The sequence below is a fragment of the Schistocerca americana genome, chromosome 3 (assembly GCF_021461395.2).
Source record: "Schistocerca americana isolate TAMUIC-IGC-003095 chromosome 3, iqSchAmer2.1, whole genome shotgun sequence".
Classification (NCBI taxonomy): domain Eukaryota; kingdom Metazoa; phylum Arthropoda; class Insecta; order Orthoptera; family Acrididae; genus Schistocerca; species Schistocerca americana.
Genome location: NC_060121.1, coordinates 839,680,345 through 839,695,999, shown reverse-complemented (window position 1 = coordinate 839,695,999; position 15,655 = coordinate 839,680,345). Strand labels below are relative to the sequence as shown.

At 40.7% G+C, this 15,655-nt stretch overlaps 1 protein-coding gene across 1 annotated transcript in view; it reads right to left on the bottom strand.

Annotated features, from left to right (window-relative positions):
* Positions 1-9,621: 9,621 nt before the first annotated feature.
* LOC124605744 (transmembrane protein 198) overlaps positions 9,622-15,655 on the bottom strand; it is a 146,843-nt gene continuing 140,809 nt past the window's right edge. Inside the window, exon 6 of the mRNA XM_047137624.1 lies at positions 9,622-14,703. Within this exon, the coding sequence (XP_046993580.1) occupies positions 14,545-14,703 (159 nt within the window). The 3' untranslated portion in view covers positions 9,622-14,544. The remainder of the gene's footprint in view (positions 14,704-15,655) is intronic.

The following is a 15,655-nucleotide window of genomic DNA, read 5'->3' as shown; positions in this document are numbered from 1 at the left end:
CATCAGAGAAAATTATCTGTGAAATAAAATCATCATAGGCTGCTAGTTGTTGTTGTATCCAATTGCAGAAGTTCAAGTAGTTTTAAAAGTTGTCTCCATGTAATTATTGATGATGCAACAGTAAGTGATGAAAATGGAATTTGTGTTTATACAGTATGTGCAGAACCCTCCCCTGCAAAATTTATGAAGCTCATGCAATTTGCAAAGAACTAATGTAAGGATTTACAGAAACTTATGCTAAAACATTCATTTCAGTATTTTTGTTCATCATAGGCTGTGGTTGGTCTCTTTGTTGGGTTGAACACTTCCAGTTTCAGTAATCAATTGGATAATACTGCAAAAAGTTGTTGCAGAAAGAACTTTCATATTAGAGACTGGGTTAGTATACTTTAGATGAGCTTCTACTGCGTGTCTATCTGATGCAAAGTACGAAGAAATGATATTTACTCTAGAGATGTATGCAGTTCAAATACTTGAAGTAAAGTGAAAAGTAACTGCATCATCCTGACACTTCCTTGTCTGTAGTTCACAGTATGGCCACAGTCACACTCCAAATAATGGAAATATTTTCTTCAAACTGGAAGCGTTAAACCTACAATGAGAATCTGATCACAGTTGTGATGCATGATCACCGTCTGTACTTCATAGATTGTAATTTGAATGGCAAAAAATGTATCACAGAAGATGTCATCATTTTGAACAGTTGCTCATCATTTTTCCATGGTTCTGAACACATTTTGATTTTTGGCTAATACGGCACAATCTATCACTGAGTCAAATCAATGTTAAATACAATATTTGTTACCAGAGAATCTGACTCTGCAATAAGTAATGGAGGTTCCTATTTAAGATATCAAGGTTGACTCCCTCTGGGGCTGGGGTGGTGGGTTGAGTTTGGTGTCATTGGATGTCCCTCTTCAAGAAAAACGCCTTATATTACTACCTTTTTTTAATCAAATTTATAGTTTTCCAGATATTTCAAAAAACAATTTTAAATGCCTCTCCCTGTACACTTATACTACTGCAGTGGGTCATGGTTTTGTGTCTGTCTTGGCAGCAATGGTCTCTTTGCTACACTGTTCATAGTAGCTTACCCACATTTTTGTGTTCCTTTTCTTTATTAGATCTGCCCCTGCACCGCTCCTATTTGATTTTTTGGTGATAATCCTATGCTCATCTGACCATAAATCCTGTTTGTGCTGCATTTTATTGTTGGTCCATCAATATTGCGACCCATAGTAAGCTCATGGACAAAGACACCATCTTTATTTTGGACTATAGTAAGGGTTGTAGATGTTGTATTGGCCTTTCTATTCCCTGCACATGCAATTAATGACATTCATTTTTTTATAATAGTTACTGGAGTTTAAACATGATTTTAACCTTGCCTTGCTGTAGTTTGCTCATGTTATGCATGCCTCTTTCTCTGCAAAACAGAAACCTATCTTGCCTTGAAAGATGATCTTTCAGCAATTATCTATCAAATTTCATATACTCAAACTTTTTGTGATGATTGAATATTGTGTCAAAAACAACATAATCAGTGACAGAACAACTTTAGAATGGGATGTAACAGGGGGTCACTCGGTGCAATATCTACCTTCTGAAATATTGTTAGTCAGGTACTTGAAAATCCTCAGTGGAATCCAGGTGATGAAATGAGCACTCATCATATAATGGAGATAATGTACAGTAGGTAGCACATAAAGAGTGGGCACGTGGTAACCCAGATTCCAAACTTACATGCTTTTTTAGACAACACATTTCACACTCAGTTACCGAAGCGTGACGCTGTTGCCTACTGGGCTACCATTTTGTAGTTCTTAACTATGTGACCATCCACTGCCCGGTACCTTCATGGGGATTACTCAAACCATCTCTTGTAAGTAGTGGCATGCACTACTTAAAGGCAGTTGACCAGTTTCACACATTCAAAAAAGAAAGCATGTTGTTAAGAAATAGAGGGGGACCACCACAGGATGAACTGTGAAGATGTGTTATGTTGGATCATCGAAATTAAGTTGTTTGGTTACACGTTGAACTGTTAACATATGCTTCACAAAATGGTCACTCTTAAGCTATGAGATACAAATAAATTGCATTATAGGGTGTTTTATTCTATCTTCATGTATTGTATGAATGCAGCCTCATGGGAAGTATGTTCAAGACAAGTGAAGTTCTTTAAATGACTAAAAGGCATTATTAGCAAGAATGAACTTTACTATTTAGCCTGGTGGAACTCTTATAACTAATAGATGATGGAATAACATCATTATCTACAGTGTTACTGAACACCAAGAATTGATGCATTACAGCAGGTATAGGCTATCTTGACATATGTCGTCAGTGATTTAGTGAAATCATAGGAATTAGTGACAATTGTAGTGAAGATAGCTATATTCACTGGCCCACTGTGTTTTTTGCTATGAACAACCAAAGTCTGTGACAACTATGCAATGTAATTTTCATACTGACCATGGTAAAGATTATCCTAGCAGGCTTACTATGTTTGATTGGCTGAAGAATTTTGTTGAAACTGGGTGCTTGGTAAGTCATAGAAATCCTCAGGTCAGCTGTAGTGTGTGATGATGTTGTACAAAGCTTTACAAACAGTGTTACAAAGGTCACCCAGCCTGCTTCTCACAAGCTTTGTGACCCATGTGTAACTGTTTCGCATGTATTAAGAAGACATTTAAATCTCAGACTGTAAAAATTAGAGATGGTGCAAGCAAGGCACGTCTGAGAACATTTTTGTCTCCCTTATCACACATACATTAGTGGCCATGCCTTGGTTTCTCAGTAAGGCCTTAAAAAAAAACATAATGGAGTGTGGAAATGGGTTGTTTTTGCTACTAATTATGACGTGAATTTTTCACTGGGGTCACTTCTGGTACCCCTCTCATCTAGGGCCCCAAATGGTCACCTGTGTTGCTTGGGCATGAAATTGGTCCTGGGTGCAAGAAATAAACAACTGTTGTGACTCGCCGATTATTCAAAGTGCCGCCGCGAAATTACGCACGTCCTCTACGTGCGACGCTGTCTGCCAGCCATGCAGCAGCTGCGCCACCTAAGCGGCCAGCCGAGCAGCGGCCGCTAGACTGAGACTCAGTGTTTAATCGAATGCCGACTTGTTCACAGGTCCACTTACTCAGTGACTTATATGTGTTGTTGTGTTGTCCGAAATATATGTGTTAAATTTGAAGATTTAACAATTGGCGACGAGGATGGGATTTTTCCTTTTCACTGTTGACTCACAGGGTTCCATGGCTACTGTCGAGCAGCTCTCCTTGAACAGCAAACGCTTCTAACAGCGGCGATTCGCGATTTTGTCGCGGCGTCAAATGCGGGGCGTTTCTCGTCGTTGGCTGTACCTCCTTTTCCACCCTACGATGAGACAGCGGAAGACTGGTCTGATTATGAAAAACGTCTTCGACAGCACTTCTTGGCATTTCATGTCACAGACGAACAACCATGTAAGTCTCTGTTCCTTTCCTGGATTTCACCTCAAATGTATCGGTTGTTGTCGCAATTGGCTCCTTTGAAGATTCCTGCGTCTTTGTCCTTTGCTGAAATGTGCTCCCTTCTGTCTGTCTATTTTCAAAAGCAAACGCATGTGGTAGCCTCTCATGTTGCCTTTTATCGTTGTCAAAAACAACCAAATCAGCCCTATCGCGCTTGGGCTGCTAAACTTCACGGCCTCAGTCGAAAGTGTCAATTTGTTACTGACGTTCACAAAGAATCCTATGCCGATTCCATGGTACGGGATGCTATTATCCGGTCGGCGCCCGACAAAGAAGTTCGGCAACATGCCCTTCAGTTGGCGAATCCGACTCTAGATGAAGTTCTCTCCATTGTGCAGTCTTTTGAAATTTCTCGCGCCGCTGGGACGCAAATAGAAGCGTGGGGTGACGTCGGGGAAATACAACCTCTGTGTGCTGTTGACGATGTGTGCGGCGCGTCCCCGCCGGCCGACATGGCCGCAGTATGCTCCCACGCGCAGCCTCGGCCTAGCTGTAAACAACCCACTAAGAAACTGCAGCAAAATCCCCGGCAACTTCCTTCATGTCCGCGGTGTTTTACAAAACATTCACGCGAGGATTGTCCCCAACGTTGGGCTGTGTGTCACAATTGCAAAAAGAAAGGTCATGTGTCTTCCGTTTGTAAATCCGACCACATACAAGATGTTCATGAACATGACGCTGATTCTGATTCTGTGTTGTCTGTCAATTGCACTTCTTCCCTTTCAGGGAAGTTATTCCTCACTGTCCAAATCCTTGGTCGAGATGTTCGCATGCAAGTGGATACCAGTTCTGCTGCCACTATAATTAATTCTCAGACGTATCTTCAGCTGGGTTCTCCACTCCTGTCCCCTGTCACTCGGCAATTACGGACGTACAATAAACAGAAGATTTCTCTCTTGGGACAGTTTAATGCTGAGGTATCTTACAAATCCATCGTTCGCACTGTTCCCATATTTGTGGTCGTCCAGAGCAACGCAGAAAATCTTTTTGGTTTCGATGCCTTTCGCGTTTTTGACTCTGTCAGTATTGTCTCTGACGCTATTCCTTATGCTCAACTGGATTCCTTCTTGATGACATTTTTGTCCCTTTTTTCTCCTGGGTTAGGCTGTGCAAACGACTTTGAAGCTCATATCATGCTCAAACCTACTGCTCGGCCTAAGTTTTTTCGGGCTCGGCCCATTCCTGTGGCCCTTCGTGATCGGGTAAAATGGGAGTTGGATCATCTCACTGCTTCAGGGGTCTTGCTTCCTGTCACTTCCAGTGAGTGGTCCTCTCCTGTTGTTGTAGTTGCTAAGCCCAATGGTGATATTCATCTCTGTGGCGATTTCAAAGCCACTGTAAATGCTCAATGCCTCATCGACACTTACCCTATGCCCCGTCCTGAAGAACTGTTCACTAAACACGCTGGAGGACAGTATTTTTCTAAAATTGACCTGTCGGAAGCTTATCATCAACTTCCTCTCGACACTGCTTCCCGGCAGTTTCTGGTCCTTAACACGCCTTTCGGCCTCTATCAATACCAACGCTTGCCATTCGGGGTTGCTAGCGCCCCTGCTCTTTTTCATCGATTCTTGGAACAATTATTGCTCCCTGTCCCGGGGTGTATCAATTTCATGGACGACATAGTTGTCACTGGCTCCACCACTGAAGAACATCTTCAAAATCTCCGCACACTTTTTAATGTCTTACAGACTGCCGGTCTTAAGTGTAATCTTCAGAAATCACAATTTTTTCAGGCATCTATCACGTACTTGGGGTTTCAACTCTCTCGGGATGGTATTTGTCCACTTCAACACACTGTTGCTGCGATCGATGCCCTTCCTCGCCCTACATCTGTTAAGGAACTGCAGGCCTTCTTGGGGAAAATAGCATACTATCACAAGTTTTTACCATTTGCGGCATCGGTGGCTCAGCCGTTGCATCGCCTGTTGCATAAAACCGTGCCTTTTCACTGGTCAGCGTTATGTGACGCGGCTTACCGGAAATTAAAGACTATGCTGAAACAGGCCCCGTGCCTGGCTGCTTATCGACCTGGCCAACATCTTGTTCTTGCCACAGACGCCTCTCAATACGGGGTCGGTGCAGTCGTTGCGCACCGTTTTTCTGACGATTCGGAACAACCCATCGCTTATGCCTCCAAAACGCTCACGGATGCCAAACAAAAGTATTCTCAAATTGAGAAAGAAGCTTTGGCCGTCATTTATGCTCTTCATAAGTTTGGTGTTTTTCTCTATGGCTCAAAATTTCATCTTGTTACGGATCACAAACCACTTGTTTCCTTGTTTCATCCATCAACGTCACTTCCCGACAAGGCTGCCCACCGCCTCCAGCGTTGGGCTCTTTACTTGTCCCGTTTCAATTATGAGATTCATTTCTGGCCAACGGCTCAACATGCGAATGCTGATGCTTTGTCTCGCCTTCCCATGGGTCCTGATCAGGCATTCGATTGGGACGAACTTTTGTGTTTCCACCTGGATGTTGCCAAGCAGCGGGTTGTGGACGGGTTCCCCATCACTGGGGACAGGCTGTCAGCTGCTACGGGTTCTGGCCCTACCCTCTCCCGGGTTTTATGCTGTATTCAGAAGGGTTGGCCAGATCGCCCGTCTGCTAAGACTTCTGATCCGTTGCGGAACTACTACACTTTGCGCTACCGCCTCACGGCTAGGGATGGTGTTATCCTCCTCTCCACTGACAATGCTTTGCCGCGTGTTGTGGTACCTGCGTCTTTGCGTGCTTCGGTCTTGCGCCTCCTTCACCAGGGGCACTGGGGTGTGTCTCGCACAAAATCTCTGGCGCGCCGTCATGTGTACTGGCCTGGCATCGAGTCTGAAATCGCACACATGGTCGCTGCCTGCGGCCCTTGTGCGTCACAGGCCGCTGCCCCGAAGTCATCTTTGTCACCGTGGCCTTCGCCTGAGAAGCCCTGGGAGCGCATTCATGCTGACTTTGCGGGACCCTTTTTAGGTACTTATTGGCTCCTCATAATTGACGCCTACTCTAACTTTCCTTTCATTGTCCGTTGCACGTCACCTACCACCACGGCAACCACCAGTGCTCTCGCCCGCATTTTTTCTTTGGAAGGCCTCCCCTCTACTCTTGTTACTGATAATGGTCCGCAATTTGCCTCTTCCGACTTTGCGGATTTTTGTGCTCGTCACGGCGTTACACATGTCACGGCCCCGCCGTTCCATCCACAATCCAACGGTGAGGCTGAACGACTGGTCCGCACATTTAAGGCTCAGATGCGGAAACTTCTGACTTCTTCTGCTGCTGATGATGCGCTTCTCCAGTTCCTGGTGTCTTACCGTTTCACCCCCATGGGCGATCACAGCCTGGCTGAGCTCTTACATGGCCGACAGCCCCGCACACTACTTCATCTTCTGCAGCCTCCCACCTCACGGCCGCGGGTGCCTTCACTTGGCCGGTTCACTGCCGATGACCTCGTCTGGGTACGGGGATATGGCAGGCGGCCAAAATGGAGCCCGGGTCGCATCTTACGACACCGTGGCAGACGCCTGTATGAAATCCAGACGGACACGGGTGTTGCAGTGTGTCATTCGGACCAGCTTCGGCCTCGGGTGCCAGCAACGCCTGTTCCGAATGCCGCCACACCACCTGATGCTCGGGATCTTGGCATCTCTCAAGACTCACAACGCAGCCCTCTCACCGTCATCGCAATGCCAGCACCATAATGGACGCCACCAGGAGACGTGCCCATGCAGGAACCGGAGGACCATCCTCTGTCAGAGTACATCTACTCGCCTCCTCCTCCAACGCACGCCGACACATCGCCCATGTCTCCTGTCATATCAACTGGACTTGCCGCAATGGGCAAATTGGTGCATGGGGCCCCAGCAGATTCGACCCCTACGTCTCCTGTCATCTCGACCCATTATCATCGGGGTACAGATCTGTTCAGTGCATGGCCAACTATTCTTTTAAACTTGGGCTCTTGCCCCTCTACATGCTCCTGCCCTGTGCTTCAAAAGTTTCAAGTTCCTCATTGAGGCCTGACGCTACTTATTTTTTATCTAGTTTACTGAACACATATACCTTTTTGCTTGTTTTGGTTGTTCTTTGTACTTTGGTAATCATTGTTGCCACAACCGTGCCATGCACACTGATACCAATTTTGATGTGGACATCCTCAAGAGGTCAGGTCTATTTGTAGCCATTATATTTGATATATTTTCATCATGAGTGGGATTCCCGACTATTTGTTCCAGGTAGTTTTCAGAGAAGGCATTCATAATGTTTCACAGGATGTCTTATAACAGCCACCACTAATAAAACTGTAATTTCGCCAGTTAATTGTTGGATGATTTAAGTCTCTACTGATGATTACAGTATGAGTGAGGAACTTAAGAACAAGTGAACAGAGGTTTTCTCTGAAGTTTCTGGTTACATCAGCAGATGAGTCTGGCGGACGATAGAAGGATCCAGTTATCATTTTATACCCATTCCTTATACTGAGTCTTGCCGTAACAGTCTCACATACAGCTTCAATTTCTATCTCAGTGGATTTGAGTTTCTTGCCTAATGTGACAATTGTACCCCCTCAATTTCCTATTTGCCTAACCTTTCAGTATACACTTAAATTTTCCCCAATGCTGTTAATTTCAGATTTCAACCTGCTGGCAAACTTTTTAATCATGCTGACTGACAAGGCTGAAAAGTAAGTCCGGCCGGAGTGGCTGTGCGGTTCTGGGCGCTACAGTCTGGAGCCGAGCGACCGCTACGGTCGCAGGTTCGAATCCTGCCTCGGTCATGGATGTGTGTGATGTCCTTAGGTTAGTTAGGTTTAATTAGTTCTAAGTTCTAGGTGACTGATGACCTCAGAAGTTAAGTCACATAGTGCTCAGAGCCATTTGAACCATTTGAAAAGGAAGGCAGTGTACACTTCATGCAAGATGGTGTACCAATGCATTACCTCACTGATGTCCAGGATTTCCTTGACAGCCGGTTTCCTGGTACATGGTTTGGTTGAGATGTACTGACTGCTGGCCCCACATTCATTGGACCTGTCACTTCTTTTATGGATTCATCAAGGATGCTGTACTTGTACCATATCCTAATCACTGCTTCTATGGCAGAGCTCTGAGCAAGAATGTACACCACAATGGAACAAGTTACTCCTGACATGCTGCAGGGTGTTTGACAAAAAATTAACTTCGGGTGGGATGTGTGCCACATAACCAATGGAATTCAAATTCAGCCTGTTTAATGTAAAGATTAGAAAATTAATGTACATAACACTAAAACAAGGCCTGTTAATTGTGTCAATAAATCTGTTGTAATTTCCAAAGTTATTAAGCAGTTTGAAACACCTTGTATTATCTAAAATTCATACCAATGTGATTTGGCATATGCATAGGAGATCCCTGTCACCCTTGGCTATGGTTGCATGGTTAACATTACAAAATTTATTTCTATATGCACATTCAGTGTACTGTTATGGTGATGCATTACTATCTTGATGCTGAATGAAGTGACTTGCATGGCCCCACAAAAAAGTCCTCTTCATATCCTAATTGCTGTAACATGAACCACTGGTTTGAACTCAATGCTGTTACATTTACTTCACAGTACTACATTGCTTTCTTCTAGAAATCATCAGAGTTTTACCAAATGAGCAGAATGTCTCTGAATTTGATTGAGACAATAATTGCAGTCCATCCTTCTTCAATGACATTTATTTACTATGACTGTCTAGAAGTTAGTAACACTGAATGAAAAATTTGGTATTTCTTAAGGAACAATGGTAATAGATCTGTGTGCTGTATGAATCAAACACACTGTAAATATTGTCTAAAGTAAATTTATTTTAATATTTACATCAAATGGGTAGCTTAATCCAGTGAAATAAGATAGAAGTTATTGTGTACGTACAAGGTACAATTTTAATTTGTAATTTTCTTGTTACACTAGTACACACACACACATCCATAATTTTTAGTTGCTCAGCACTAAAATATTGTATCAGTTTGTAAACAGAAATGTGTTTAGCATTCTGTGACAAGTACTGCAGGTAGCTACTGAATGCCACTGTTGTCACTTCTGATATGATTTAAAAAATTATGAAAATGCTAATTACCTTCCAGTTGAATTTGTATATTTCACATTAAATATTGTCACACAGTGAGTCACATTTTCATGTGGGAATCAATAATTTTACAAATTTACATTATTTGTGCATTTTTGTCCCTTCATGCTAATAATGAGAATAATGGAACACATCTGCTGCAAATGAAAATTACTGAACAAAACAACATGTTGTTCAACAGTTTCACTTCAATCCTAGTTAGTAGTATTTCAGTGGATAGCAAGAAAACCCATCTTTTATTTATATGACAGCGCTATATATTTACAAAAAATACTGAACATTCTGTGCACTGCACAAAAGTAATAAAAGAACATAAACATATATATATTCATTATCAATAAGAGGTTTGTGGTGATCACTTCATCTCCAAAGCTTGTAACCAGAAGTCATTCATTTGTTTCAGAAGCTGTTAAAGAAATGTACTCATTTGAAAAACATATGTTATATTACATTACTACTCTCTGGAATGAAGTGCATTATATGTATGGGCATTTTGTTACAGTACATTATAATTCTTGGATGTAGATACATGGGAATATTTCACTGTGTCAAGTAATGACACATGTTCTAGACTTGACTGTTTTCAGGGAAAACATTGCAGATAATCATATATCATTATATAATGAAGATCTTAGTAATGCTTAAGAGCATTAAACAGTTGACATCAATATTACTGAATTAAAAGTGTTTTGTACACAATATCTCAGTGTCACACATTAAGGTAACGCACAATATTTGGAAATAAAATAGCCAGTTATCTACTGGGCAGATAAATTTGGATCACAGTTAACCACTCAGTGCCTAATGACTTTATGTGTCACCAGAAACAGAAACTTCTCAACAGGAGCTTTGAGTGAAGTAAAAGATTATGTTAGAGAAGCAATGGTACATGAAAACTTAAGGTGGATCATTATGCTGAGAACAAAAATTTAAAAAAAATAGGGTTCCAGCAGAAAGTGTGTGTGTGTTTATTTTTCAGCACAAGCAGCTTATCATTTGATGCCCTCACTTCCCTCATACACATTCTCTATAGGCACTGTATAGTAACGTTTCAGTTGGGTGATGCCTCTGGTGCCTGTCTCAGTTTGGTGCCTCAAGCAGCAGCTTGTGTTGCTCGGGCTTTAAACTGGCCCTGATTATAGGCATCTCTCTCAAAGGCTAACAAATGGAGAAAGGCTGTTGCCAGAAGGAATGTGAACTGGAAATGTTAGTCCAGATAGTGTCGTAAATACGTGAAAGGCAATGGACAGATTTCAGTCAATTACTGTAGTTAATTGTGGATTTTAACAGTAATAAAGATGTTAGCAAGGAAAATATTGGAGAAAAATTAGTTTCTTTGTCAGAGAGTAAATTGTGAAATTTATATATTACATCAATTGTGTGGTACATTTACAACTTATTTTTTATTGCAAGTTTTGCAGATATTATGATGATGATTAGCATTCATGGTGAGTTGATAAACACTGTGGATATTGTTAATATGACACCCTTACTGCTGTTGAGTATACTGTTAGTATCAAGTTAGGAATTGTTTTATTCTTTTTAATGCTTGTTGCGTCTTTATTGCCATTTTTCTCTGATGGTACTTGACGAGTTTTATTATTGTTTCAGTTCCACATGTTAGCCACTTGATCATCATTTGTATTCCAGTCATTCTAACCTAAGGCCTGAAGGATCTATTTTTTCCAATTTTTTAAATCTTTTATTCTCTTTGGTTGTTCCTTAGTGACTTGGAAATACCATTTGCTTTCCCCTCTTACCTACTTTCTCTCATTGGTATCAGGATATAAATTTGTTTACTGTGGCATTTTTCATTAATTTTTTTTTTATCTTTATTCTGTTAGGAAGATCTGAGAAATAAATGCAGTTCTGTCCATTTGAAATGGAAATATGAGATTCAAATATTTCTATTAGGAAACTAAATTATGATGTTCCCGAAATCTTTTGGGCTTGATAGGACCACGAATGTCATTTAACGACATGTTACTGATTTGGGCCCATTTCTATACCAATGAAGTCATTCTGTCATTGATTTGTGATCCATAACTAGAATGTTTTGTTAAATATAGCCCAATTTTTTTTCTCTCTCTCTCTGTAAGACAGTCAAAAGCTAATAACGTATGATATTGTCAGCTAGAACACCCTGAGAGAATGGGTTTGCCACCTAAGTGGAAAGTTTTATTTCTTTACACAGAATGACATATTTTCTTCATGAAGTGTGGATGTTGAGTCTTATATGCTTTTTCAGTGCTGAATTTAGTGTCATGATTATGTTCTTAGTGGTGGTGATGGTGCTGTTGTTGTTGTTGTTGTTGATGATGATGATGATGAAACAGAGGAGAGTATACAGTACTAGAAAGTAGCCTAATTCAGTTGAATAATACCAAGAGGGCCTCCAGGTTTTAATGCCTCTATGCCACAGATGGATTACCACCAACTCTGTTACATGCCTTCACCCCATGAGACACATTATCTGCTTGTCAGCTAAATATTGGCTGTGAAAAATTTCATGCTATCAGATTTGAAGCAACTGTGTCTTGGTTGGGCACTAGTGCACAAGCATGCATAATTGATCTCACATGTGAAAGTGAGAAGGAAAAACATTAAGATGTAATGCCTATGAAATCTATCACATAGCTTCAACCTCTGGATGTCTACTTCAAGTTTATTTCACATGGACAGATCAATGATAGTCTAGATGTACAGCAAAACTCCATCATTTAATATAAATGGTATACTTACTGGAGTTTGCTGGACTCTGGCATATAGACAACATATAAACAGCTAGGGATCTAGAGTGATTTAACAATATTGTGATGTATTGGTTTTCCAGAAAGTCATGTTTGAACTTAGTTTCAAGTGATTGTTATATCCACTGATTCCTTTGGCTGTGGAATTGGAGACAGTTGTTTTATGAAAGAATCAATGGCAATAGTGAATGCCTGCACATTATTCTCTCACAACAAAACATATGTTGTAGAATGAAGAAAAGTGAAAATTACTGTATTATTCTGCTCTTTTGTAACTGTTTGCAACTTGTATGGTGGTAAGTAATATTAAAATATAGCTCTCCTCCAAGAGGTAGCTAAATTCAGTTGGAATCATTCTACACACCAAATCTGAATATTCCAGTGACATAAAAAGAAGGAATCAGCTGTTACTAGTGTTAGAAAAGAAAGATAGTAGGTAATAATGCATATGAGTTATACAGTCATTAAACAGGTGTTTACTGTGGTAGCTGTGGATAATCTTAACAATGCTCAAGTTATAGAAGAAGAATTAGTTCCAACAAAAGAGAGTGGCTCTTTCATCAGAGACAGTTGGTTCATAAAATTTGGGGAACTTAGCAGAACTAGATTTTCCCTTTCAAAAATGAGATGCTGTAACATATTGCCTGTGGACTTCTGTCTTGAGATCTTTGACTGATGTCTGTTTATTTAGTGATTTTCTGGAGATTTCATCATAGGAGTGACTGTTGGTGTTTAAGGTTCACACTCCACTGCTGGTGGTGGACTGGAGTTGAGTCTGCAGTTGTGGATTATATGTACCTGTCACACTAACATATGAGGGCTTTTTCCTGGTCATTACCACTGTGTTTCTCCCCTTACTACATGCAGTGATCAATCACTGGAATCTGGGATCTTTTATATTGAAGCTTGCTTTTATTTTTCACTGAAAAAGGAAGAAAGATTCAAAGTAAACAGTTCATGTATTCCCATGCTGCAGTAGACAGCTGTAGCAGGTGGTAAAGGGAGAACCCCAGTGGTAGCAATCAGGGAAATTCCCTCAGATGTTGGTACAAAGGTACATATAATCTCGGGGTGCTGTCTCGAGTACATATAATCTCGGGGTGCTGTCTCGACTCCAGTCCTTTACTATTAGTGGAGAGTGAACCTTTGGCAACACCAGCAACTCCTTCTGCCAAAACTTCAGGAAAATCATGAAACAAATGTTACCCAAAAATCCTGAAATAAAAGCCAATAGGCTATTGTGTCAACAAATGACCACAAAAACCTCAACAATGATACTCTGTGTAGATTTTGCCTGCATAGAAGCATGTACAATAGAGAGTCATTGTGTCTTTTTAATTTGGCTGTCAGGATGTTTTATCCAAGATTATCATCCCTGCCTTTTTATAAGTGTTGCTTGCACAGGTATACATTCTGGTATATCTTGTCTTGCACATATAGCTGCTACAGTTGTTATTTGATGACATATTATTATACTTTTGTTGTTTGTCTGTGACTGCACAGCCTCTTTTAACATCTTCGCACATAAAACTTGTAAGTTGGAAATATTGTTTTCTGTTTATTGTGTCAAAAAAATTTCATACGGCATAGTATACAAACAACAAAATTCCTTACATTAATTAAACATGATCTCGAATGTCTCTTAAAACACATTATATAGAAATATTTCAGCATTGATTGCATATTCATACTTACGTAAGTGACTGGACTGGATGTAAATGGACTAATCCGCAAAACATGAGCAATTGTTCAGTTCATTTGTTTGAAGTAGCCAGACAAATGATCACATTTAAGTAAAATGGACAGAATAGGTTCCACTTTTCTCTCTCTCAGTATCTACAGTTTGATCTCTTACAGTTTGTGGGGTATTGTTGTAAGTAGGGCACATAGAAACACTAGCTTCAAGTGCTACAATGACGCTATCATTTTCAGATAACTATACTTTTTTCAACTGATGAGCAAACTTTTTACAAATTTTGATCAAAATACAATAAATGTTTTGAAAATAGCAACACATAAATGCTTTAAGGTGATTGATATGTGAAAATATATTCACTTGAACAGAAATCTACAGGTAATTAGCAGTCAGAAATCTCTTCCTGCCCTAATATTCTAAAAGAAAGAACACAAATTTCAGATGCAATATCTGGACTGTCCCATAATCAGAAAGTCAACGTAGGTCATCTGTGTCTCCTTCACCCTCTGATTCAGTGAGTGGTTGCCCAGCTGATGATGCTGGTGGCAGAACGGTGAGCCTTGTACTGTCAGAACGTAAAGTGCCACAACTGGTGTCACCAAGGACACGGCGCTGTAAGGCCTGAACATAACTCTGCAACAATAAATAACACCAAGCACAATCAACATACTTTATAAAAATGGTGTATACATCACTATCAAACTGGCTAAATAATCACTTGTATGTATGAGGAAAGTACTTTTTCACTGAACTTACTTCACCCTATAGCAGTGGTGCCCAACGTTTTAGATTACCTGGGCCACTCTGGAAGAAGACGAGTATTTTTGGGTCACAAAGGGGAAAAAAAGAAAAAAAAGTGTAATGGGAGTCAAACTGAAAGTCTTTTTACCAATTGTGTGATGGATGTTCACTTCTTGGGCTGCATTAATGCTTGCTTTTGGCCACACTGATATTTGCTTTGAGCCGCATGCTGTACATGGGCCACAGGTTGGACACCCCTGCTCTATAGCTTATTTATAATGAAAGCAAACATAAAAATGAAACCAAATTCAATGTAGGTAGAATCAGTTTTTGCTAACTAAGTGGCGGGAGAGAGAAAAAAAGAAGAGACAGATAGAGAGCAAGAGACAGATAGTTACAAAAAAACAGTGATTTCTCATTCCAGAAGTTTCTTCTTCTGGTAGGAAAATAATTGTGAAAAACAACACTAATCAGGGATTAATTTAAAAAGTAACCTGTAGCATCAGGTCAAGGGAACACAAGAAGGTAGGACAATAGGGAAACTGATGATAAGATATTAGCATCTTAAAAGTCTGGGAAGTGAGAACTGGCAGAGTTTGTAGTTGTCTATACTGAGAGGAGATGATGACAGAGTGGAAATAAAACTACAGAGAGAAAGATGGCTCATAGCAGAGAAAAATGGAGGAAGCAGAGTATGCTCTAGGGCAGGGGTGTCCAACCTATGGGACATACGCAGCTCAAAGCAAATATCAATGTGGCCCAAGAGGTAAGTGAGCACCCATAATGTGTGTGTGCCATCACTAAAATGATCAGTGAAAGCTTACTGTAAATTGAAAAGAACATG